We start from the raw sequence: 27,649 nt of genomic DNA, 5'->3' as shown, positions 1-27,649 counted from the left end.
AGTTTCGGATCAGCGCACCCCCAGTTTAGAGAAGCAGCAGGAGCACCGGCACAGAAGCTGAGCGATGTGCTGCTGTGGACGAGGCCATCCGCAAAAATGAGTTTCAGCTACTTAAGAAAAAAATAGTGCCCATAGAAAAATCATAATTTCAGTTTAAGTGTATGCTTTATTTTGAATGTTTTCACTGCTTTATCTTGCCATCAAACATTTTTTCAACCACGCGTAGCTCTGTCTTATTCAAACAGTTGATCTGTGGCACTAATACTTTTGAGTTTTTGTGGCTGGCCTTGTCCACAGCAGTACATCTCTCAGCTTCTGTGCCGGTGAACCTGCCGCTTCTCCAAACTGGGGCCACACTGATCCTAACCTTCTGCAGGTGATACATTGACTATAGATAAGTACCTCACACAAACCCATGTCAGATAACCCAAACTATCACTGTAAACTTTTATTAGCAACATTTAAAACACAAAAGAGGGTTTCCTCATAAGAAGGGATGTTTGCAAGGACCTGTGTCAGAGAGAGAGGGGAGATCTTGTCACAGTACAGGAGTCATACCAAGGTCTGGAGTCCATTTTTGGCTCAACTTCAGTCTACAACCCAGGTCTTTGACCTAATGTGAGGTATGGCTAGCAAGAAAAGGCAGGGATATTTCACCCAAAAAAATTTGAATCACAAGCAGTGGTGGATGTATTTCATAGGTACCTCAGCTTTTCAAAGAGATCAGTGAAAGAAACCTTTTATGCAAAACGTGGTTGAGAGTTGAGAGAAACAAGAAGTTGCCCAAAGGTGCGACAAGACTTACTTTTACTGACAGGAATGCTGGGAACTCAGTATCTAGCAATAAAGTTGAATATTGTTAAGAGGTTCTCTCTTTGTTGACCTCACCTTCTAGTTTGTATCAGGCTTAAGTGGTTAAAGTAAAACATTGGCTGGATGCTTTGTTTCAAGCCGTCTGCGGCGATATTAGAATTCAAATCAGAAGAGGTTGTTTGGTCGACTTTACAGAATGCAACAAGAAGGTAACGAAGAACTAGCAAGCTAGACGTCCACAAGTGATGAATCAAAGTGAAATTACATCAAAGAAAACAATCACAGCCATTCAACCAGCAGGTTCACACACACATGACAGGGTCAACAGGGTGAACTTGAGCTCTTTCCATCTCTGTCTTTGCAACTTCTTCAATGTAACGTAAGAAAGATGCTGTTTTCAGTTGTGAAGTTTATCAGTGTCAACATGTTAGAATAGAGGGAATTTTAAATGAAAGTACTATTTCATAAGTCCTCTGTGAGCTGCAAATGGAGAAGAGCTTCCTTTTAATTAAAAATTGGTCAAGGAGGTGACCTGAATATATCCAGTCGATCGGAGATGGCAGCTGGTGATTCTGTGAACAGACAGTGCTCAAGGATGCCGGTCCACATGCAGATATTATATGTTTATTTTCACAGAATCAGATGGCGACCTGGAGGCTGAGTGGTTAGGTTGCATACCTTATTGCATACCATAATAACCCCTCAGCAGCAGGTCCCTGGACTCTCACCTGTGTGTCTCTCTCCTGTATTTCCTGTCGGTCTCCACTTTTCTGTTAAATAAAAGCATAAAAATACCCAAATAGATGGTTCATGAATCAGTCAGTCAGTCTTTGAGTCATTGTGTTATCTATAGTTGAGTCAGACACTTGTATACGTGACAGAAAATCTAGCCATTTCCAACACTAATCACTTTTTATTAAGGAGTAATAGCTCTTGGTGCTGTGCTACCTGCTTATCCTTACTTCACCCCACCTGAGACAGCAACTCTATCTCCACTTCGAAAAGTCTGACATTCATCCTCTTGTTATCAACAAATCATTATTAGTGAGTTGGATGAGATGAGGTCACGCCGAATGATAACCTCTTTGGGCTTCCACTGGTATTTAGATAGATGTGCTTTATTGATCCCAAATTTGGAAATATAGAAATATAGTTAATACAATATCTCACTGTTATGTTTAGAGTTGAGTGATTGAAATAAAAAGTATACAGCGAAAAGTTTTAAGAGGGTCAGACAGAAGAGCTGTACCGAGTTATTGTGGTTGCCTGTTTTGATGAATATCTCAAAAGTAAGATCACATTTTCTATAAGTCACATTGTTTCTTGTCTCTTTAGTCAAACGTTTCCCTGAATCAGATTTTATCCCTTTTTTTCTGTCATACTTGCTTACTTGTCAAACAAAACAAGACATCTGAAGACACAATCTTGGACTGTGGGAAATTAACATTTAATTTTTCAAAATTTTTTTCTAGAAAAAACAATTAATTCATAAATTGAGAAAATGAAGAACAGATAATATGGTGATAAAAATAATTGTTAGCTGCAGCCTAACTACATTTGAAAAGTTGCACAAAGCCTTTTGTGGCTCCAGTTGAAGTTGCATGAAATCTGATTAGTTGCCTCAAGGGATGATACTCGAGCATCAGCTGGAGCTGAAAACTGCAAGGATGAAATAAAAAAATGTAGGAATGAAGCAGCTACAGAGGTCTGTAAGCATGGAGGCACCAGGTTTTTGACAAGGAAGAGGAATGCATGGAATAAAAACGATGATACATACATCTGGTCCTGCTGCAATAATTTAGTTATTGTCTGTCATGATTCCAATGATGTTATAGCACTGCAGTGCTAAATTGGTGGAGTTCAGCATTGCAGCACTAAGTTTTTAGTGCTCTCCCATTTTGTGGTGTGAAGAAATCCATCAGATATCCATCCGAATTTGAGCTGATGGAAAATGATTTGCAAAAGCTGTCATTTGTCATGAAATTGGTCTTTTTCATCATGCTAAAGTCTCTAAATTAACTTGGCTGTGGATACTAGTGTCACATATTATGTTTTGACAGTATGACAATATACTGTACACAGTGTGTCATACAGTGAGTAGTGTATTTATAATTTTTACTGTGATTTATCTGTTAGTAATTGACTGAATGAGCCAAAAAAAAAAAAAATCTATTTAATTCTGTCTGTAATTCATCAAGAAGATTTTCAATAGAAAGTACGAAATGTACTATATCATGGTTCATATTGCTATATATATATATATATATATATATATATATGTGTGTGTGTGTGTGTGTGTGTGTGATCAAGGATTTTATCTATTAGCAATATAGTGTTTTTTGTATATATTACTATCAATGCTGTATTTGCCAAAATGTTGCTATTGGTATAAATCATTATTGATATCTGTATCATCTTCAAAAAAACCCTGCAGGGTTTGGGGTGTAGTGACTAAGCAGACATTTTGACATTTGCATTATTACTATAACAGTCATCGCTAATTGTATTGTTTCCCTCAGTGCTTTTCTTGAAATGACAATTAAAATGTCTGCTGTGAATAGACAGAAAATGAATCTTTGTAATAGAGAATATGAACTTTTATCCATCCTTGTCCACAGTTAGTGTTCTGATCATGACAAAAATCAATTACCATGAACAATAATCAGCAAATGAAACCTCCCATTTTTCATTAGAGGTGTTTGTGTGCAGGGTTTCGGGACACAGTATACATACTGTATACGTACTGACAACAAGATAACAAGGAAGCACAGTGAAAAAATGAATATGTAACAACGCTTAGACTTGCTGCCTATTGGGCCAAATGAGGACAGTGGCCATGAAAGGCTTCTGTAGCACTATTAGTAATTGCAAGTCCCACTTTTTCTAAGGATTGTGACATATCTTTATATTTCGTGAGATGCATTAGTGTGAGGGATGGCAATAGCACCAAGCTGTATCTCCCTATTGTCCTTCATTAGCTACTAATCCACTGATGATCGTTATTAGGAAGGAGTGTGTGTGTGTGTGTGTGTGTGCTTGCATGTGTGTGGCTGTAAGATGCATTTTGGCATAGTGCTCTGTATATTAGCCCAGTGATTTATTATCTGGGTAATGCCATCCCTTCTTCCCCAAAGCTGCATTGTCCTTTTGCCAATTAATTCTGAATCTGTTACGACCACAGGGAGGGAGGGATACAGAGAGAGGGAGAGACAGAGAGAGAGAGAGAGCAAGATAGAGAGCATCAACAAATACATTGGTTCAACCCCAGAGTTAAGTGCCGTGCTATATTTTTTTGTAATATGTGGCTGGTTAATTCCACTTTTCCATCTTCTTTTGATGTCCGCTTATGTTTTTCCTTGTAATGTTCCCTTGCTTCCTCCCTTCTCTAATGCCATTGATTTATGCAATTGCTTGCTTGTTTTTTTTCTTTTCTTTTTGCCTTCTCTTCTTAATTCTTCCATTTTCCACTTTTCATTGTTCTGCTGTTTCTATAACAACCACAGGGTCATTTCCCAGCCTCTGCATTTCGCTCTTAATCCTGTTCATGCGACACTCAACTCTTATTTTTCTTGTTGCTTTCTCTTGCTGTGCCCTCCCTACTTGATTGCACCCTTTACTTCTGAAGATACTTCTTTTTTTTTCTCCTGCTTTCCTCTCTCTACACACACACAAAGACCTTTTCTCATTTCCCTTCTTGGGTTTGTTAATGCAGCCAGAGAAGGTAAAATATGGAGAAAATTCATCGTCTGGACCTGCTGTTCAGGCCACAGCAGATAAGTGTAGGACGATTACAGATATATCATTGGGTGATATAACCATTCCTAAGAATAAGTATCAGCCATTTTTTTATCAACAGGTACCAGAACTGATACAACTGAGAGCAAATCCTCCAGCTCCAGCCCTGAAATTACTCCTCTGCTTCCCTGCTGTGACCAACAAACACTGCTGTGTAGCATTGCCTTTGCGTGTGTGTGTGTGTGTGTGTGTGTGTGTGTGTGTGTGTGTGTGTGTATGCTCTGATGAGGTCTGTGTGGAACCTTAGTATGTTTTACCATTGTCAACGTGATTGCTGTTTACTGTGAGTGCAGACAGAGCAGTACTTCAGGAAAGAAACTGAGGGAGATGATGGCTGAATTGAATCCAGAGTAACTGAATAAGAGTGGAAGAGAAGAAAAACGATGGTTGACGTTAGCATTTTTTTTTTTTTTTGTTGGGGGGGCGGGGTAAAATCTCATTTAGATTTGAATCCATGCTGGGTCTAATCACCTCTTTTGTTACAACCTGCTTTTACTTTGCTTAATCATCAGCCTGAATTCTCCACTGGAATCATATAAAGAACTGGTTTCCATCTTATTGCCATGTCTTTAACACCAGGAGTCTTCATTATTAATACATGGTGTGAAGTGCAGCAGTGCTTTGCTTTGTTAGCAGGCAGCCAAGCCAGAGATTGTAGAGGACTGCAGCCAATCATTATTTTCACTGTCAACTAATCTGTCAATTATTTTCTCTGTGAATATATTTCTGTATTTGTTTGGTCCATGAAATATTAAAAAATAGAGAAAAACACCCATCATAACTTCGAATGCAGTCCAAATTGAATGTTCTGTCCTATGCAAACAGTCCAAAACCTCAAAATATTGTGTTTCCTATATAATTATAAGAAAGATAGAAAATCTTAGCACAAGCAAACTTCTCACATGAGCTTTAACTTGCAGGGAGTGTTGTTTGCTGCAGCAGAAGTCTGGTGTTTACAACAGGGAAATTTTATATTTTACATTTACCTGACCAAAACATACATATAGTAGGTGCTCCTCCTCCTCTAGTTGTTAGCACTGGTTTGTTTACATTTATGATATTTTCGAACTGGCTGCACTGCACAGCTAGTCTGTACTGGCTGCTGGAATGATGTCATGGCCCTGTTCACACCTGTCAGTAACATGTGTCGTGGGTGATCCAATCACAGGTAGACAGTTCTGTTCATTTCATACATTCTTTGTACTTTATGTTGTGAAGTATTGCACATTCCCCTATTCCTCTTGCACATTGTACATATTAGAATGCGTCTCCACATGCGTCTCGAGTGACAACTTGTGATCGAATCCCACTTCCCCGCTCTATATGCAAATAAACATGTACATCATTTCTGTTTGCCAAGAGCAAATGCGTTGTTGTTGTTGTTGTTTTTAGCCAGTTGGACTATGACAGATGGGTCCATTGTCAGTGTGTTTGTGTGTGTGTGTGTGTGTGTGTGTGTGTGTTTGTGTATGTGTTTGTGTGTGCGTGAGAGAGAGGGGGAATGGGGCAAGGAGGGTTTGAGCAAATCAATGCTCTGAAATGAAATAACGTTTTTGCCATTTGAAAAAGTAAAATAAAAATAGAAAATCAATATTGTGGGAGGCAGCCACAGATAAAAACAATGTATGGGAAACACTGTGAGTGTAAAACATTGGACTAATTAGACTGTGGCAGACGACATCAGTTGATTAGGGAGTCCTTTAATGTGGTCCAGGACACATTACGGTTCATGCTGCTGTAAGAATGAGACCATATGTGGCTAAGACCACCTCTGCATGTAGTTTGAGTGATCAGATCTCACTGTGTCCTCAATGTGTCTGGTGCATTTACGCCTTGTGATCAGATAACCCAAGGTGCATGTTGTGGCAGGTATGAACAAAACCTGTGTTTCCCTGGGCAGCACAGCTGGTTGAAGTTGAATAGTAGGTCACATGATTTACTTAACCACAGAGGTGCTCTAAACTGAAACCTGCAGAGACAAAAAAAAAAAAAAAAAGAAAAGACCAACAGGTAACATAGACTTTGGGAGCTGGAGTGAAATAAATGTTGCAAACACAACCTCACTTCCTTTTTGTCTGTGTGAGGCAAGGATGCTTGAAACTCTTAAAAAGATAGAAACCAAAAGAAAGAAACAATATGAACAGGAACAAGTTAATTACAATCTGCATTCTGTTTCCACTCTGATGTTATTGCGAAAGTCCTGACCAGAAGTTAAGATTATTATCTTTCTAGCGTTTTGTCACTTATTTCAGTTATTTGCTCGCTGCAATTGTTCTCCCATAAGGCTATCTTCTGTTTACAAATTGTGTCACTACCAATCACACATTTTGTTTACCTTATGTGGAGTATTCGTTTGGACAGCGCTGTATTTATTAATGAGGTGCTTAATGTAAGTGCTTTGATTTGAAAGTTCAGTCGCAGCTGACCGCCTAGTGCCAGCTCATCCTGCTTGGGGTTGCCCTGCCTTCAGACAGGTCTCCTGTCCCGCGGGTGGACTGCAGCTCCACCAGTCTTGGACTGAAGGTGTTGAAGGTGGTTCTTGTTCTGCTGGTACATGCATCACTACGCCAGGTTCGCAGAGGCATCAGAGGAGAACACAGGAGTTAGCAGTTAGTGGGCTAGCTATTGAACAGTTGGATTGGATTGGATTGGCTTTATTGTCACTGTAACAGTACAAGTACAATTGCAGCGAAATTACAACAATCACCCCGTCAACACATAACAGGATGACTGTAGCAAAAAAGGGGGGGGGGAAGGGGGAGAAACATGTGGAGAGGAGAGGAGAAAAAAAAAGAAATAAACCCAAACTATACTCCGGGGGGGGTACAGTGTGGATTTAATAAAAAAAACCTAGGCAACATAAGCATATATAAGCACATTTTACAACATATCGACGCAAACAACTTGCTCCAGGGGAGGGGGGAGGGGGGGGGGGGGGGGGGTTCCAGTACAGACAGGCAGCCAGCCTTAGCCGCTGCCATTGAGGCGCCGCCATCGGAACCCGCCCGCTGCACTGGATGGGAAGAAGCGGCGAAGGCGTGGGATGGGGTTGGGGGGTTGGGGTGAGTTGCATGTGTACATGTGAGGAGTGCCGTGAATGTGTGTGTGTGCATAGGCCTGGAGAGTCGCTTCGTCTAGTTCACAATCAGTGCCTCAGTTCGCAGGGTGTCATCGCGATAACACAGCAAGTTGCCATGGAGACATCCTTGATCGGGTCCCGGACGGAGTCAACAATCAACAGGTGTCCGTGGAGGAAAGGAGGGAGGGGTAGGAGTAGAAGCGTCTCACTGCAGCGATCTCGTGGGGGAGTTGTTTCAGCACCGGCCTTGGCCAAGGCTGGTGCTGCGGGGGCCGGAACGCAGATTAGATTATGATTGTTTGGGTTAGGGCGAGCAGTCGTATTTCAATAGACACGGCTTACTCTGTTTGTCCATTCTGGTCATCTCCATCCATTCTCCTTTGCAAAGCTGAAAGCTTCTCCAAGATGTGACCCATATTGCGATTTATGACCACAGTCTGAGCGTTAACAGCTCTGTCTATTGCCACAGACAGGGTGTTGACAGCTCCTTCCAAGGTGGTTCCCAAGTTGCGGTTCACAATCACAGTCTGAGTGCTTACAGCTTTACTCACTCCATCAATTATGTCGGGCAGCGTGGGGATTTGGACTGCTGTCACCGTCTTCCGAATTTTCAGATACACCAGGGCAATGCCTAATCCAATCAGCAGAAAGCCTGATATCACAGTTCCGAATATATAGAGATCTTCGATGTCCTCAACGGAAAGACTCGCCAGGCACACGACCCTCCACTGCTCCCAGGAGTCCCTCATGTAACCAGCGGTGTACGTTCCGCCAGGGCAGACAGGTTCCCCCGAACCCGGGCTTCTCGTCGAGAAGATCCTGTCAATTGCGTTGAGAGACCAGTTGACCAATTCCATGATTTTAGATTTAGAGAGCAGTGCGGAGAGAGGCTTCCAAGGTTTAGACAAGACAGGACGAGACGTGAGATGCAAGGCAGGGAAAAAAAGGGAGAGGAGAGAGGGGGAAGATGCGACCGCCTTCGTTGAGAGCCGGAAGAAGAAGTCGATAGTGGACTGGTTAGCAGCAACTGAACTTTTGAAATTAAATATCTAAATATAGAACATTTTAAAGATGCGATCTGTTCGATTCACCTGAAAGGTAGATCACATGTAAAAGCAAGATCATCCACTCCTACTATGAGTTGTCATTTGCTTTGTTCTTAATGTGGCTAATGTGGCTGTTGTAATGGAAGTGAATTTGTCTAGCAGAGCAATGTTTCTACTGGCCCTAACCAACTTCACAAACATATTGTTTGGTATAATGTAACTCTGCTTGCAGGAATGCGCTGTAAATTTGTAAGTCAAACACAAAGTAAGGTTTGCTCACAAAAATATTAGGATGCTAAAATATTTGCCCTGCAGGTGTTCAAAGTTTCTGAACTTTGAAAGCTCTGCAATTTTTACTGTAAGCAGAAAAACATTGCAGCCCTGTGGTCTTCTAGTTATATCATATTCCCAGAAACCCAGAAAGTATTTCATACATTTAATTAAGTTTACATTCAACAACCCTCTCAAATTTGGTATCTGCATTAAGCTTTGTCTGAAAGTCGTCATGATCAACCCTGTCTAAACTGCCCTCTCTTGCCTCTCTTCTATCCCCAGGTCCAGAGTGGTACTTGGTCAGAGTGGATTTGACTGTGACAGATGTAAATGACAATGTCCCAGAATGGAGCATGGTTCCTGCCCCCTACCTCGCTGTGGTTTCACCTGATGCCCCTGCAGGCTCGCTGGTCTACAAGCTCCACGCCCAGGATGGGGATGAAGGCAACAATGGTGAAGTGGAGTACTTCCTGTCTGATGGTTGGTTATTTTTCTTCTTTTAGCTTAACATTGAAATGTAAAGTAAGGGTAATATTTTATTCCTAACTTGAGGTCTGGGTAGCTGGGTGAGTGCCAGGACCCCAGTACTGTGGGTGCTGCTTCACTGGCACTAGGATGCTTAAATAGAGCAGAGTGAGCCCTTATACGTTAAATGGTATTTAACCGTGTGAAAGGTACCACCACTTTAATCTACAGCCTTTATATGTCAGCTACAATGTGACATGAGGGGTATAAGGTTAAATAGTCCACATTTGTTTAGATCGTACACACTAAACTGATTTATATTTTAAAAAACTCTAAATATTCACTGTGGGTATTCCAATTTCAAAATGAGTTCAAATTTTATCAATTATTTGATTGGTATGTATGATACAGAGGGAATAGACATATAATAGTAAATACTTTTTCTAAATGTCTCCCATGACAAAAAAATCAAGTCTGCTTCTGTTGCATCCTGTCCAATTTGAGCCTCTGCTGAGCCAGTGTGTAGATCATGTAGTTATTTGTAAATAATTTCTCTGTGGGAGAAATAATTGCTTTTCTTATAGTCTTCATGTAATGTTTTCTTCTGCCCATTTTGAAATCTGTCAAACTACAGCCTATAAAGAGACGGTCCTCCAACAGAAATTAGAAGAAAAGAAGTGTAAACATTGACGTTAGTGTCTAGGTTTGAATCAATGTTTCACACATCTAAGGTTTAATGACACCTCTCAATGCCTACTTTTGGCCATTTGGTTCGGTTTTTTTAATAGAAGGCATCGTTTGTAAGTGCAGTATGTTTTGGATGAAAGTCTTTTTGTACCCTGGCCATGAATTTTAGCATCCACATTTCTGTCTCTCTGCTCCTTGCATTTCACATCTCAACCACTTGTAAAACTGACTGTCCAGCCATATTTATCACTTCATTGGCGCACAGTCAACACACATTTACAGTAGTTTTGACAGCTCTTGAAGGCAGCAGGATTTACACCACCCCCACCTTGCCTTGTAGTCCTCTGCACTGGTTGACTCTGAGCTGTAAACGAGAGAGGCTGTTCCACGTCCCAAAGTTGCTATGTGCCCTGCCAGCCTTTGCTTTTAAGCTGAAAGCACTTGTCAATGTGAAATCACAGGAAGAACTCTGGAAGAAAGAGATCAAGATCAGCACAGATAAACTTCTGCATCTCTGTAGTTTACCTGCTCATTATTTTAGTGAGAAACACTCTTATTATTATTCTGCTATCATCTATGATTTAATTGTATGTACAGCTACAATATCTGTCACCTCTTACCTTCCAGTGTTCACAGTGTTTTCTTCAAATCACCTCTAACATCATTATTAGCCTCTCCTACATGCAGACTTACACATACATAAAATGTTATTTTTCCCTTAGCTTTTATTCCTTTTATGTTCTGCTGTTATCTGTGTATTGTTTTTATTTCAACATTTTATCTTTGATCCATTGGCTGTCCATATCATGTCCAACCAGTCTAGTCATTATTGTTCCGCTCGCTCTGTGGAGGACATGTTGGAAATTGTTCATCAAACTCCAATCAGCAAACATATTGCTTTTATCTGCAGGTGGCGACGGTCGTTTTGAGGTAGACAGGAAGAGCGGCCAGGTCCGAACCACAGGCCTCCCCCTGCAGCAGGACAGGGAGTACCTGCTGACAGTGGTGGCTGCCGACCGGCTGGGCAGCCGCAGCGCCCCTGCTGTTGTCTCCGTGGTGGCTGGAGCCCGGCCGCCGCAGTTCACGAACGCTTCCTTCACCATTGCCATACCCGAAAACACCCCTGAAGGACAGCCGTGAGTTCACACACACACATTCACACAAGGAGGGAAAAAAAGCCTTTACCTAGACAGAATGATTTTTTTAACCCACATTTCCCCACTAGGCATCCACAAGAAGTGGTTTATACACTTCACACACTCACACAAATACAAATTTCTCTCTGCCACAGACATGATTGATCTCCACTCAGATGAACATTCGTTTTACTTGAATACTTAGATGAACTCATCCTATATATTTAATGTGCACACATAATATTTCTTTCTTTCTCTAGCTGACACATCTTCATGTTTGACCGCAAAATACAGTGTGTTTCAACACTGTAAGCATGACACATTGAGCCTTGTGCATTATTGTATGTAGCACATGAGTAAACGCACTGCCTTTGCACAGGGATGCAGCAGCAGGTGTAATGAACAGTTTCCATATGAGATCACTGTACATCAGTGTGATATGTGTTTAAATATGCTTGTCACATGCCTGCACACCTTCACACATTACACTGCGTAGGCCTGCGTGTCTTTACATATGCACACATAAATGCACACACACACACTGAGGTCTGAGTGCAGTGGTGCAGTTATGACTAGTGTCCTTGAATTGGTCTCATTATCCCCCTCCAGCTTCCTCAGTGTGACTGACACATTTGGCAAACCAGTAAAGTGGATATTCCAGTCTGTTGTTTACACTGATTTCATCATGGAAATTGTGTAAGGGTTGGACAGCAAGTCCAATAAATAACAAGCACCAATGCAGCTCAGCATTTTATTACTGTAAGGCCCCCACCCCCACACCCTCAGTGCACTCAGTGCAGAAATATGCTTGACTTCATTGTACACTGCTCTTCTCTTCACTTCATATGCTCTTAGATATGTCAGTCTGCTCTATTCTTAGCTGGTCCTCTTCCACGCTTCTTGACCCTGAGGTGCTCCACTGAGGTCCTAGTGATATTTCAGTGGTATAGATTTTTAGTGGAATTGTAACAAGTCCTCCTCTCTCTCTCTCATTGACTTTCCTGTCTCTCTCTCTCACTGTAGCTGCCAGAATAAAGGCAAAAAAATGCCCAAACAAATAACTTTAAAAAAGTTTTTGTTTTCAAAAGTATTAATTCCAAACAATTTGTAATTCAAAGTTAGAGGAAGTAGTTATTGAAGTTTTTCTGTTTCTGTTTAAGTTTATGCTGAGTTTTCTAATGTCATGCACAACAGCAGAGCACAGTTAGCTGCAATGAACATCAGTCTGATCATTTTAAATCATAAATTTGCCATGGCAGAATACAGTAATTGGATATGGAAACATATTTTTCATGGTACGATAAAGAGCCTGCGCTGGGTTTTATGTAACCTTCTTTTCACCTCTGGTCCTCTTGCTTCTTTAAATACATCTGTATAGATATACTTCACGTAATTTCAGGTTGCATACTGTTTCTTATTATGCTTTTTACTTTACTTACTCTTTTATATCCTTTTTTTCTGTTAAGCACACTAAATGACCTCTGTGTATAATAATGTGCTATACAAATAAATTTCCCTTGCCTTACCTTGCCTACACTGCTGTATAGATACATGCATACCTCAGTCTGCCCCTCTCTACTTCAGTACACGTTGCTATACACAAACTTATTCTAAACAAAGCTTATCTGCTCCACATCACTATAAAAAGTATTCATTTTCTTTCTGCACAGAAATGTGCTATAATTGAGTCTTCCTTACTCTAATCTACTAACGTCTATTTGGCACATACTGGGGTACACTTTTTACTTAATTATTTGGTCTTCTGTAGTCAACTCTGGTTTCTTCTGCATGGCTCTGCTTTTATGTCATTTCCACGACGGTAACTTGACCTTTAACTTGACCTGTAGCCAGTGGCAGCCACTGTTCAGGAGGTGGTGCTGAATCCCATGGTCCAGGTAGGCATACTCTCAGGGCCATGCAAGGCAACAGTTTGTTTGCACACAGCTTTGCAACATGGCAAAACACTGCTGTCGATAACGTAGCAAAACACTTCAGAACAAGTTAGTTTCTAAATACAAATGATCTGATTCAGAATATCCAGTATTTGTGTTTTGCTGCCTTGTCATTTATTTGTTTGCTTAAACTGTTGTTTTCATGGTGTCTGACAACATGTGGCTCTCATTTAGAAGTCGTTATGTGCAAACATGAAAAATATCCATAATAATGCCCCAGTGCCTGACCGGGTCCTCAATTCAGGTGATGGAAGCTCCAGGTTATGGTTAATTTCCCATAGTGGAAAAGGCCTTCAAGCATGTTTGGGAGACAACATGCAGATATATACACTACCCCAAACTGTACTGCACACTCAGTCAGTGGTGAACTTTCTCTTTGTGTCTCCCCAGCTTCCTGGTCACGCCTGCTGTGTCCTTCCAGAAGAAACCAATCAGCTACAGCCTCCTTATCAATCCCAGCAGTCTCTTCTCCATCTCAGCGGAGACTGGTGAAATCAGCCTGACCCGCTCTATCGACTACGAGAGCGACCAGCATCGCTACTTGCTGCTGGTGCGAGCCAGTGAGGGCCTGGACAGCATGAGCAGCGCAGCAGAGGTTAGTGTGTGCATGATGTGAATTACAAGTGTAATATCTGATATCTGACAGGTTTTCAACTTAACATGTCATCTACCAAGTCAGAAGTTGTTTCGTTCGTTCTTGTTTATCATGCAGCACAGCTGACTGCGTGATCTGCTGTATTTCAAGTTATTGTCATTTGCTCTGGGGCAGCGTTGTAGACCCAGTACAGGGAGAGTTGGCTGCAAGAAAGCTGTTGAATTGTGGTGAGCAGTGTCGATTATATGCAGACAATAAAATAACCGCACACGGCCATAAAATCTCAGGCTTCTCTGAAACATCCTTGAACTGAAATGCTGCTAGATTTAGTTTTATTGACTTACAGTTGTTGCATGGATGGTAATAGTTGTGAATGTTGCAGTTAAAATGATAGTCTGGTTTTAGGGCCTCTTGATGGTTCTGTTTTTGTTTTTTTTTTGTCAGGATGTTATCTGATTCCCTCACTCTGAATCAATTGTAAGAGAGACATAAAATTCTCAACCTAAAGGACAACTGTATTTCCATTTTAGTCTAAAAGCATGAACATTGTCTTCAGTCAAACCCAAATAGACTTGTCTGTCTGGAATGGCTGCTCTGGGATTCCCAATGACTTCCTTGTGTTGTCAGGAAGTGAGAGAGAACAGCGGCTGACCGCTGCAGGCATCGAAGCATCTGGTCTGGTTTCCGTCATTACTCTGGCCTCAGGCTAAAACATGTCCTGCTGAACCAATCTGTCCTCAACTGCTCCGCTCTGGGCCTCTGTGGACCGCAGAGCACCATGAGTCTGAGTGGAGACAGAGAGGGAGAAAAGAGAGAAATGAGGGGATGAGAGGAGGGTTGCTGGATCCAGTCGTGAGAGGAGAATGACAGAGAGAAAGAAAGAAAGACAGAAAGAAAGACAGGAAAGGATTTGGTATGTGCCCTTGTCTGTCCACACTCCTGTCCTCCTCAGCACCTATGGCTGCTCTCTGGAGCCAGAGTAAGCTTTTTGAACTTCCACATGTTGTCCCATCAGCAAAGCCAGTATCCTCTAGACTGGAACCCATGGCCCCACAGCCACCTCTCTGTCTGTGCAGTTTCACCACAGACTGTAAATAAAGATGGACATAGCCTCAGTGATGTCACCCACAGGTTCCTGAAGAGCGGTTTTGAGGTTCAGAGTGGGCTGCTCCATCGTTGCCATCTTGGCAGCCCCTGACTCCACCTAACTCCTAGCTATCCACAAATGAGAAAAGAGACTGGGAAAAGACTTCGCCACATGCAGGTTTAATAACGTCATTAGCACTTATTTAGTTATATAAAAATTCAGCCCCCGTGCAGTTGTCATTAAGGAAGAAATTAACTGTAGACACTAAAGCAGTTTTGTACCAGGCTGTAAACATATTTATTTCAGCTGTTAAGTTGGACTTTTTAACATGAGAGTCTATGGGGATCAGCTCACTTTTGCAGCCAGCCTCAAATGGCCATTTGAGGAGCTTCCATGTTGGCTTCAGTTTAACACCACCAGATAGCACCTATTTTATTTAAAGACAGTTCTTAAAAGAAGTTGTTTTGCCTTACAAATTAGTGAAGTTGTCTTCCAGGATACTTTTAATATGGTGCTCTATTAAAAAAAAATGTTTGTTCTACCCTGAATTTTGTCTCAAATATTTTTGCCTAAAAAATGCTGTAAGTGAGCTTAATCTGTAAAAGGATTTGCTGGCCAGCGCTGAGTGCGTAGTGTTCTGCATCAACAGTGGGAAAATGGCTTTGTGTAGGCTAATCTTGTTGACGGAGTAAGCCTTTTACAGATGCTCCGTGCCATAATGCACCAATACTTTCTTTTTGCTGCCTCCTGAACAGAATTACAGTATCAGTCATTACATCACATTGGAGCAGTTGAGGGGATAATGGAGGGCTGAATGGCTGCAACAAAGCTTAAGTGGTTTATTGATATAGTGTATGGTGGCGGTAAGGCATGATCCACACTCAGCTGTACACATTCAGCTGTTAAAATATTCATATGATTTACATCCCCACTGTTTTACTAAAAATAATATATGTAGTACCTTTTCAATAGTTCATCCAAACCATAGCTAACAGTATGTTGTCCCCAGTGCTTCATTCCAGCATGTGTGTTATGTGATAACATAAAATATCCTTTGGCTGATGGGTTTAGTTTTGGAAAAAATGATTCAAATCACATAAATCAAAGTTCTTAAGACAGTCAGAATTCAAAACTGGATTATAAATTTATTGTATTTATTGTACTTTACTAGAAATATTTTGTTTTCTTCTGACAGGAAATAACTACTTTTGTATATGTGAGTACATGAACTCTAGGTAAACACACTGCTTACTAGATGGGGTGTAGCTAATGGATGAGTGAGGAACATGATGTTATCACTGAATGTGATATATATGAAACATTGAAATATACTGTAGAATATTATTGATATATGAATGGAAAATTTATGAGACATCAGAGCAGCAGGTTAATGTCCCACCACAGTCCCTTTGATGTATTCTAGACATTGAAGTTTAATAAAAGAAAACAGCAAGCTCATAACTGCAACACTAGACCTCCTTAAATCCCTCACTAGTTTAGAAAACACACTCCCTCTGGATAAAACGCACAGTTGTGCTGTCAGTCATTTATGGAGTATCTGGATGTGATGCCGCAGTGTGTTTCACTGGTGCCTTTACAGGAGTAGATGGCTTACTGCTGATTGTGGTGTTTGCTGCTGGAGCGGAGGCTTATTGTTTTTGGGATATCCATACGTCCATCCATATGTATGTACATCTGTCCATTCCATTCTCGTGGATACGATATCTCACTTGGACCTCAGAATGAACTGATTAGAATTACATTAGATGGGGTCAAAGGTCAAAGGACAAGGTCTGTGTGACCTCACAACACACTCTTTGGCCAGTACTCAAAACTTCACTCGACAATTACGACAAAATTTCACACAAATGGTTAATATTTTATAACACTATGGATAAACATGGATGTAACCTGAAATTAATCTGAGTTGTGGGGGCATACAGCAGTGAGGCTGTAATTCTAGTTTTAAATAAACACAGACGGACAAATAAAAACCAAGAAACTTTTCATGTTTGAAAAGCAGCAAATTTCTCCAGCCGAGGACGAACCAGTGAAATGATTATTAAATAAACAACACTGATAATTAAAACATTTTCCTTTCAAACTCATCTCTGGGCTTTATTTCTCTATTTTTATTCAACAACTAACTTGCCAGCTCTGACTCTGACTTGACTGTCCTTGCCATGTCCTCACCTCTACTTGCCCAATTAGTGGCTGGTAATTACAGGTGCAATACCTGTGTTCTATGCAGTAGCACATATGAATGTAAATATAACCCTCTAGGTGAGATTCCTACGAGGTGTAATTTCTCATGCCTTTGATATGACCTGTGTTAGGAAGATATAAAAGGAGCAAACCCAACCTTATTTCATTGAAGCTTCCTCTTTGGTACATAAGGATTGATAAAGTAAGGATTGATAAGGTGTGACGTCATCCTGGTTCCAAAGAAAAACAGCTACAACAAATCTGAGTTTCTTCATTTTCTATGAGGAAACTGTAGCCAGGCTGGCTCGACTGGCTTTCCACCAGCACGTTACTTGTTCTCTGCACAGTCTGTATATAAAGATGTACTTTGTAGCCTCAGTGATGCAACCCATAGATTTCTGAAGAGTGGTTGTGAAGCTGAGCGGGCTGCTCTGCCGTTGCCATCCTGTTAGTGCTTGACTCCGCCGAACTTCTGGCTCTCCAAGAAACCACATAAACAACACCTGTGTTCGCACTGGTTTCAATTCAGTTAGGTTAACAAAGACATGCAGACAAAAACTAAATCAAAATATTTCAGGGATGAGGGTTATTATCACCAGTGTTGGGGAAGCATGACTTTGCAAGCTACCAATTACTTCACATTGGAATAAGTTGAACTACAGCAAAGCTACCATAGGGAGAAATCTAGTTTGGTTAATTTAAGCTACTTAAGCTAGAAAAAGTATTTCAAACTTTGTAAAAAAATGAAGAAATTATCAATGTACATATGATATGAAATTATAACAAAATATAATACACAAAAGTCACATGCCATCAATAATTCCACTTTACATTAAACTTAATGACACTGCTTTTGTGTTAGTCTACTTAACTTCACCAATTAAAAATTCCCATGAGATACTGAAAATGTTACAGTGCAATTTTTCTCTGTGGCCGAACATTTCTTGGTGGGAGTGGGTGGTGGTGATTGTCGCTTGACAAGAGCTTCGGCCATTGTTGTGTTAACAAGACAAGAGGTTACAATACACCCTCTGTGCAGTGCTACACCTTTAGGGCAGATTGGAGGCTACAGTGAGTTGCTTAAGGCCAAGGCTAGCTCGTTAGCATGCTAATCTCAGTAGAAGAAAAGACGTGATAGAGACGAGTGAATGTTGGCGCTGCTTTCCATGGCTGGAGACAGCCCTTGGTAAGTAGAGGAATGCTGGAAAACAGCTTTGGTTTTGTAAACATCACCTGTCTAAGTACAGCCATGATGATTCTTCCTCAAACTGAGATTCAGGAGGTTTATCATGATGATGTTGTTGGTTTGTGAGCACTGAGCAACACTCGCCCTTGTTTTTTTACACATGCACTACAGAGAGATCAGGTGTGTGGTGGTGACTGCCTGACATATGCATTACCTGGGCTGCCTTCACAGTGGGGAGGACCAGTCAGAGGGGGTTCGATTACAGGAGAGAAGCAATGGTAAAATATAAATAAAAAATTGTTCCTCCCTGTTGTTGAACCCAAATTATTTCAATAGTTAACTACATGACAAATGGTAACAAAAAGCAATTGAACTACTTGAATCACTCTGCACATAATTCTAGTTTAATCATATGTTGTTTTCTACTCATAGTTTCCATCATGTCAATCATGGCCCATGGCTGTATGCATTACATTTGATTGAGATACTTACTTGACATACTGTAATGGCAGCTGACAGCTCAACTACTTATTTAAACCAGAGGAAGGAATCTGGTTATCAGAGAATTTGTGTCAGAACTGCTTCCTTTTTCGGTTGATATTGATCCAGTAAGCCGGCACCTCATGATTTCAGATGCTCTATTTTTCTTTTTTCACCCTTTCTCATATTAATGTTTGGCATAGCATTAGTTGTGGGGAAATATTCCCCTGCTTTGAATTTGTGTAGCTGTCCTGTTTTTGCTTTTGATTTTATTCTGCTTTTCAGAAATCTGTCTCTGTCAGAACAGCGAGCTGAGGTGGTGTATTTGTGTGGACTGGAGCCACTGAGCATGACTTTAATTTGCAGGTAGTTTCCAAGTTTCTCCCTCCAGGAGTGATAGCTCATCGGCACCATTAGTTACCTAACCAGCCTGAGACCTGCCTGCAGCTGCCCCGGGTGTGTGTGTGTGCACACATGTCAGCGTGCGTGTGTTTAAGCTCATCTTGCTTTATTACGGCTGACTCCCCTCTCTTTTCATTCAATCTTGCTTTTCCTCAGCCTTGTACACTCTCTCTCTCACACACACACACACACACTCTGTAAGTTCATATATCTTGTGGAGCTCTCGCCATTTCCTGTCATACTGGCATATAGGCTCACAGACACACACACACACACACACACACAAGCAAACAAAGATTGACAGTCACTGGCAAACACACAAATCACCTCAGGGAGTTGACATGGTCAGATTTTATTTTGTTGTTCGTTGCTTCGAAGCTGATCTTTGCTGAAGGATTAACTCATATTACAGAATTTCATCTTACCTACCAGGACTTAATACTAGTGGTATTTACACACCACTCACTGTGTGTGTGTGTGTGTGGTGTGTGTATCAGAGAGTGATCTATAGTGTTTGTGTATACACCACTGTATTTTTGGAATTGAAGACATGGGGCTGGGGTAAGATGGGCCCGCCTGGCAGCCCGTGTCTGTATTTATTCCTCCTGAACGCTCCAATCAGGCAGTCAACATCTGGTAGAAGATGCTGTTTGCCGTCATGTCCCTAATGAACTGAACACCATTACAGTGTCTCACGCACGTATGCACCTACATGCTCACACCATACAAATTCATCTTTGCACACTGATCCAGTCTCATTTGTTAGCTCAGGGCTTCTGAGGAAAAAAAACTGCACAAGATTGCATTCTCTGCTGACCTACTGAAGGGACCACAGTGCCGACTCTGCAGCAGCTCCCTCACTGAGGAGGTGTAAATAAACCAAGGGGATCAGGGTCAGGGCATGCCTTTGGAGGAGGATGAGATGAGGCCTCCTTTTGGTAAGGGATAGGGTTAATTTGGGTTACTAGTAGATGAAAACAGCTCCCCATCCAAAGAAAACCAATTCCAGGTGGTGCCTGAAGTAGTAATCCCAGATTTAAAATTTTTCATAACACCAAGCCAGTGTGACTTTTAATCTTCTGAATTTCCACTTGTGAATGCCGGTAACCAATTCTAGCTTAACATGTAGAGCAGCATCACTGAAACATGATCAGCAACACAAAAACTCTACATTCATTTTTACTCTTCTATATATATATATATATATATATATATATATTTTACATTTTTCCAATGCAATTTCAAACAGAACCATTGTAGAATGAGGAGCTGAATTATACATAAGTGGAGCAGTCACTCCATGTGGACAGGTGTCAACCCCCCACCTCACCCCTGCTTCCTCCATGTGTCTTTCTGTCCTTCAATCTCTCCTCTCTCTTCTTCACTTCTCTCTCAGGTACGAGTTGTTATTGTCGATGAAAACGACTGCGTCCCGGAGTTCCTCCAGTCCATTTACAGCAAGGATGGTGTCCCGGAGACTGTGACGACTGCGACCTCCCTGTTGCAAGGTGAGACATCCACACTAACAGTGGCTATCCCTGGGGGGCGAGGGGGGCTACATCACATATCATCAGGGGCCCCACTTATGGGAATTTTCCTGGTTTGTCTTCTCTGACTGTGCACCTCTGCACAGAAATCAAAAGACTCACTTTGTCCTGGAGAACATCACTTTTGTCTTTAGACAACATAAAATGACATTGTTGCTTTCTCCACTCTTTTTCTTTTCATACATACTTGCAGGGGGAACTGGAGATGCATTTTGCTGCTTTCTTTAGCTTTTGTTCTTTTCTCAAATATTACTCACCTTAAGTTGAGTAAATGTTATGGTGTTCTTTTTAAAATTACAATCCTCTGATGCTGAGTGTAAGTTCTTGCTGGGAGTAGGTGGTTGGTGGTGAATTTCACTTGGCAAGACCTTCGGTCATCATTGCATTTACAAGACAAGGGGTTGTAATACGCGCTCTGAGCAGCACCACATCTTTAGGGCAGATTGGAGGCTACAGTGAGCCAATATGAGAAAGTGATGAGACAGGCCAGGGCTAGCTGGTTAGCATGCTCACTTCATTAGAAGTGAGAATTAACATTGGTGTTGCTTTCTACTGCTGGAAACAGCTGTTGGTGAGTAAAGGAATGAAGTTTGATGCTCTAGACTGGTGAGTGAACAACTGTTAATTCTAGCATTAGCAATGTAGCTAAAGCAAAATCTATAAATAGGGCCTTTAAGTGTAGCCCTGTGGCTATTATTTTCATGCATTCATATACAGATATTAAAATGTTTGTGTTGGTAATAAATAATAGTTCATGAAGTGTAAATATGTTTAAAAAAATGTTTGATTATAACATGTTAAAAAAACAACAACAAAAAAACAGTCATTTCATATACAGTTAAAAGTCAGAGATAAAAGGGTGGTGTTAGTTTTAAAATCCATTCATATTTGGTTGTTGGCACAAAAGACAGGAGACCACGTTTGTTTGTGGGGTAGTGCAGCATCCCTTTATTCTCTCATCTTCATATGTATGTAGCCTGAGCCAGTCCTGTCCAGTCCTTGTTCAGGTACGAGGTGTTTAGCGTCACCGACGTGCCGCAGCATGTTGGCCACAGCAGAGGTCGCTTTATCGGCGTCCAGCAGAATAGCTGTAAGCTGTAAAAGTAACGTGAAAACAATTCTAATTCCCAAGACTGACGGAGAGTCCTCCTGTGGTTGCTGTGTGTGAACTCTGAGAAGCTGCCAGAGGTAAATTCATGTGTTTTGATGTGCTCGGTGCTGTTGTTTATTTGTAACGTGTAAAAACGAGCTGAATCGCTAATTGCTGCTAGCTTTAGCTTAGCCTCCTCATAGGCTTTCACACTGTTTATACTGCATTGCCGTTAGCAATTGTTAATTTGTGTAGGACATTCTGCGGGTTTTTCGCCATGAATTAGCCTGTAGCTTATTTACTAAGAGGAACTGTGTGATTCAGGACCGGACATTTGCCATAAGAGGGAGAGAGTGAGGACCGGGAGAGCCCTGGACCGTGGGAGAGAGGCTGTAGCTGCTGTACTTGAGCGTGGTTTGCCGCCATGTGTTGCTGCACGCTCCATTCCCTTGCCGCTGAAACTGCACCTTGCCATTTGGCCTTTTCCCGCCATCTTCATCTCTGACTGTGCGGATCCGTGAGTACACCATGGATGTATTATAAGACCTGGACACGGCGCCGCCGCTCAGCCTTGCAGCCAATTTTTTCCAGTGGCCACTCGTGGTATTGCAGCGAAAAATCCCCCTGCGGCCCAAAAAAGCATTTTTCCCATAGACCACAATAGTAAAAGAGAGGCCTGTAAAACTTTTAACAGGACACCTCCAGCTGTGCACACAGCCAAATATCAATCTTTCTATTCTACATTTTTAAGCCATGGGGTTTTAATCTGTGTAAAAGTTTTCCAAAGATCAGAAAAAGCCCAGAAAAGTCTTTTTTCTCTGAGTGATGTCACCACTGTGTACGTGCACTCTATCCGCGGTCCCGCTGTGTCTTGGGAACGAGCATGGTTGCCAGGTTACTGCTAGTGATGTCAGGACGAGAACAAGTTAGTGTGAAAAGTGAATAAACGGCACAGAGGCAAGTTTTCTTCTACACAAACCAAGGTTCATTGATTTTGTGATTTTTTTTGTCGCATTTATTCGTCACTTCTTACACTTTTTTCAGGAATGTTGTTTTTAATCGATATATTCGCCGCATAAGTGGATTCACTAAGACGCCGATATGATTTTTCATAACTTCCTCCATAAAAGTTTCTTCAGGTATTTTAATTTAAGTCATTTAGCTTCTATGTGATAGTTTCTGTGATGTGTGTGCCATCAGTGTCTCATCCTGACTGCAGTTCACCAGCCTGTCATCCGCTCACAACAACCGCCTTATTATTTTATAGATTAATGACCTTCACTGTATCAGCGGGTTCAAACTATAACTGAGTCCGGCCTGGATGCAGCGTCCTCCGGGTCAGCAGCGGTGGCCTGAGCTGCTGCAGCCCGCTGCCCCTCTCTGTCCCTGAGGGGAAGAACCGTCCTGGACGTCCTCATCATCGTCTCTCTAACTCCCCATGTCCTCAGTGTGTGCTCAGTATACAGTTTGCTAAATGTTCAGTGGTATTCATCATTTAAATTAAATCTTTATAAAAAATAATTTTGATATCTTTTTCATTTTCAAATCAAATATCTGTGAAACAGAACAGTGAAAAATAGAAAGAGCAATGACGGGACATAAAGCTTCACTACAGCCCTGCACAGTTTTGGTTGTTTTGTTTTTTTAAAGAAGGCATGCCGTATAAATCTGCTTCTCAATGACAGAAAGTAAACGTGATAACTTTATCTGATGAGTTGTAGTTATCTGTCACATGCAGCATCAATATCTTAAAAATGCCTAAAAGACAATTTAAACGTAATATTTTTGCCTGGTTATGATTTTTTAAAAGGTTGATTCCAATGTGACTTTAGGCTCTAAAGCTTCAAACTGAATGTTGTTGCCGTTTTAAATCCGTGTTTAAAGCCCCGGGCCGGTCCTGTATTAGTCTGTTAAACATCAGTCCGCTAGCAGAGCACTTGTGAACGCGAGCGCCAGATCGAGAAAGTTTTTCGCTCGTTCTCATTGCCCAAAGGCATGATGGGAGTGACACTACTGCGCAGTCTCTATGGGCCGCATAACGCAGAAGTAACCCAGAAGCCAGAAACTTTTTCGGCGTATGCACCAGGCGAGCAACTTGTATTGAACTGAATGGGCGCCATTCTTAGATCCGTCATCCAGTTCTTATAATACATCCATGGAGTACACTTAACCCCTTGCATGGGCCTTTTTGTTTGTGCTGGTTAAAGCCAGTGAAGCGGCCGTTTGTTTCCGGCCTCCCCGCTCACGAGCATCGACTGGGCCTGCAACGTGTTTATTTCCAGTTAATAGCCCGGTGTGAATGAGTGGGTGAGTGTGGGCTGTGGACACTTGTGTTTCCCTGGTCATTTCGATTTATTTTACATTTTCTATTCAGGTTCATCGGGGTCATTTGTGGATCAAACCTGCCAGAGCATTATAGGAGAGTTTTGAATACTGTTATCAGTGCATACTTAAAGGTCAGCAGTGAACAAGTTAACTAATTTGCAAATCCAATCACATTGTAATAAACTATTCTTCTTGTTTGTACTAAATCCTGTGTTGTAATTACGAAGGTGATACTTTTTGGATAAATATAAAACAGGTTACAGTGGACTTTTATTTTAAAGGGGAAGTACCAAAATTTGTGTTTACTTCTTAGAACTTATTGGAGGCAGCGCCAAGTTATTTTATATCGTTATCACAGGTAGCGCCAGACGAACTCAGGCCCCGTCCCACTGTACTACAACACCCCTATTATTTCTCTGTCAGTATTCACTAGCTACATGGGACTGGGGTTACATAAGATTCTGTCTTAAAATTTATACCTGATAAACACAATACAGAATACATAAATTGTGAAGTTACGGAGGGGAGAAGCTGCACCACATATTTTACCTTGAGTCCCTGAAAGTGAGGCTAAACCAGGCATGGCTCAGTGGGCTAACGTAAACCCGTGTGGTGTCTGTGATATGTTAATGTGTGAGAAGCCCTGCTGCACTGCCGATCAGAACAAAGTAAGAGCAGCTGAACTTTTTTTTAGCATTCATGTGTTTTGAATGGTGAGGAAACTGAGTAGGTACTTGTCAGTACTGGTGGCCATGAAATTACCAGCACTTCGATGAGTGCAGCTGCTCTGGCCTTCCCTGTAACGACCCAGTTTCCACACACAGATCTTAAGTTTCATTAAGCATCAGAAGAAGTGGTTTGTAGTGATGGTGTGGGTACGACTTATCACTATTTCATCTGTCACAGTGTGACTGAGGAGCCCAGACATTTTTAGGCTCTGACAGACTAACAGCAAAACTGACAGCAAAACATTTCACTCTGTCCCTCTACACTCAGCAGAGAGAGTGCTCTGGTAACCGCAGTCTCCATTTAAAATAAATGTGACTGATGATTATATATGAATTGGATTTAATGGGTTAAAAAGTGTAATTATTGGTGCAAATTGCATGAGTAATGACTAATGACTAATCAATATTCCCACTTGAAAAGAAGCTCGGGATCTTTATTCAAAGCACAGTGATGCTCGAAGCTTAATAAACAGGTTTCCGTGCTGTAGGCTGGAAATGGACTAACGCTGCAGATGAGGGTTAACGAGAACAAAATGCAGGGACAGAAAGCTTCACGTTCAGTATGTAAATTATTGATGACTGCAGTCATGACACCTCATTGGAACTGCTCATTAGCTTATAGGCTGCAGGCAGAAAACTTACACCAAGCGACTTTTTTGTCACAGACAAGTTTCCAATGTCAGAATAAAATCATGAGAGTTTTTGCTGGAGTTGTGGCACACACCCGTCATCTCGATTGTTTGGTGAAGGGTGATCATCTTAAGTTAGTCTTGAATACCTAGTTAATAGTCAGCATGGAGGCGACTCTGAGGAGGCACAAGAATGTGAGTCGTTTGGTGTAAGGCTGCATTAAATACATAAGGAAGGCAAGGGTAGCTGGACAAAGGGAAAATAATTTCAAAATAAAACAGGAAATCATAAATACATTGTCCAAACATGACAATTATAGTGATGACTTCCTATCTTAATGACAACAACAACAACAACAAAAACAGCAATAAAATAATAATAATAACAAGTTTGGAGGAAAAACTGTTTTCCGTCCAGTAAATTCCACCAGGAGCATGATGGGAAATAATCTCAAGGGCCCTGTTCAGACCTGGCATCTCCACATGTGTCTCGAGTGACCACTTGTGATTGGATCTCAATTCCCCGCTTTATATGCAAATAAACACAAATGTATTGTTGTCTTTAAATGGTCTGACAGACGGGCGCATTGTCAATGTGCTTGTGTGCGTGAGTGGGAGAGAGACAGAGAGAGTGGGGGCACGGAGGGGTTGAAATAAGGTTTTATCCATGATAGTAAAATATTTTCATTTCGTTTGAAACTGTGTTGGGATTAATCAGACTGTGGCAGAGGACATCAGTAGAGTAGGCAGTCCTTCAATGTGGCCCAGGACGCATTAGCGTTCACACTGCTAAAAGAATGTGGCTGTATATGGCCCAGTCCACCTCTGAATGTGGCCTGAGTGATCAGATCTCAAATGCGTCCTCAATGCATCCTGGGTGCGTTATCTCCTGGACTTACAGCCGTCCACTTGTGATGGATCACCTAAGACAAATGTTAATGCCAGATCTGAACAGGACCAAAGGAATCTAGTCTTGCAAACAGTGACCCTGCAATCTCCCCAGTCACTAAAAATCTTATAATGTGAGACTAAAAACTCTGTGTCTTATGACAAATTGTCTTTAGATGTCTTTCAAGTCTTTTCAAGGTCTTCTAGTGTTAGGTATAACATGCACTAGAATAGCCATGGCAGAACAGCTGTGACCTGTAAAATCATCCTCTATCCTAATATCTTTACAGCTAAACATTGCGGAGAAGATGATTTTAAGATTGAGTAAAACTGAACATGAAGTTGTGCAAATCAAAAGACACATCATTAACACATTAATCAAGAGTTTCAATCCATCTCGTTGAAACAGAAACTGTTTAACACAGACGTAGGAATCACTCTTTTACAGCGGGCCATGCTGACAGATCTCAATCATCAGCAGGGCTGTGATAAAATGACAGGACATGCTTGTCTTGTGTAACAGTTCACGTTACACAAGACATAAGACTAATAAAGAAATAACAAAATGGATTAATCCATGCATTTTAGTTGCTCTTTAATTAGAGCACTGAGTTGCTCAGTATTATTCCGTCTCAGGCTGCTGCCAGGTGGGAATTTGTCATTGATTTGTTGTTGCTAGCGTGTGTAGTTTTAAAATGTCATTCCAAGCTGCACCATTTACTACGCCACAGTGTCCTCTGGCATATTAGAAATGAAAAAGAGAAAGAATGTATGAGAAATTAAAAAAAAAAAATGGCCAAATATAAATGAAATATCAGACTATAATTTACATGTAGGGCTTTAAGAAGAGCACACCTCAGCAGTTTTGCACACAGTAAGGAAGAGATATGTTGATATTGATGTTTTTTCTCTTAGTTCTTTACTCAGTTGTTCCTTGTGGGAATGCTTTGCCAATATTGCACTTGAAAGAGTGAGATGAGATGAGTGTTTTTGTGGTCGACCATGTCACAATACTCGACAGTATTTTACTGTGCGAGAAAGACAGGAATTTAGCACTAAAAAAAATCAGTGCCAACTGGAGCAATTAGCAGAGAGCACTCTCACCAGGCTCAAAACAAGCACACGTGGAAAAGCGGAATACTACATCAAGAGAGGCTGTGTGCAACAAACACAAAAACAATGACTTTCAGCCCAGTGTAAGAGCAATTCAGCCAAACAAAGCAAACAGATCAACAGCAGAA

General features: G+C 41.3%; 1 protein-coding gene across 1 annotated transcript in view; it reads left to right on the top strand.

Moving 5' to 3' along the window:
* The first annotated feature begins 9,064 nt into the window (after nt 1–9,064).
* The window catches only part of LOC139627414 (neural-cadherin), a 245,134-nt gene continuing 226,549 nt past the window's right edge, over nt 9,065–27,649 (top strand). Inside the window, exons 1-4 of the mRNA XM_071488143.1 lie at nt 9,065–9,486; nt 11,069–11,294; nt 13,637–13,841; nt 20,598–20,709. Of these exons, the coding sequence (XP_071344244.1) occupies nt 9,360–9,486; nt 11,069–11,294; nt 13,637–13,841; nt 20,598–20,709 (670 nt within the window). The 5' untranslated portion in view covers nt 9,065–9,359. The remainder of the gene's footprint in view (nt 9,487–11,068; nt 11,295–13,636; nt 13,842–20,597; nt 20,710–27,649) is intronic.

The sequence above is a fragment of the Trachinotus anak genome, unplaced genomic scaffold, assembly GCF_046630095.1.
Source record: "Trachinotus anak isolate AG129_WGS33_773 ecotype Australia unplaced genomic scaffold, CSIRO_AGI_Tana_v1 ptg000011l, whole genome shotgun sequence".
NCBI classification, from domain to species: Eukaryota; Metazoa; Chordata; class Actinopteri; order Carangiformes; family Carangidae; genus Trachinotus; species Trachinotus anak.
The sequence above is the reverse complement of the archived record's forward strand: the minus strand, read 5'-3'. Positions and strand labels throughout refer to the sequence as shown.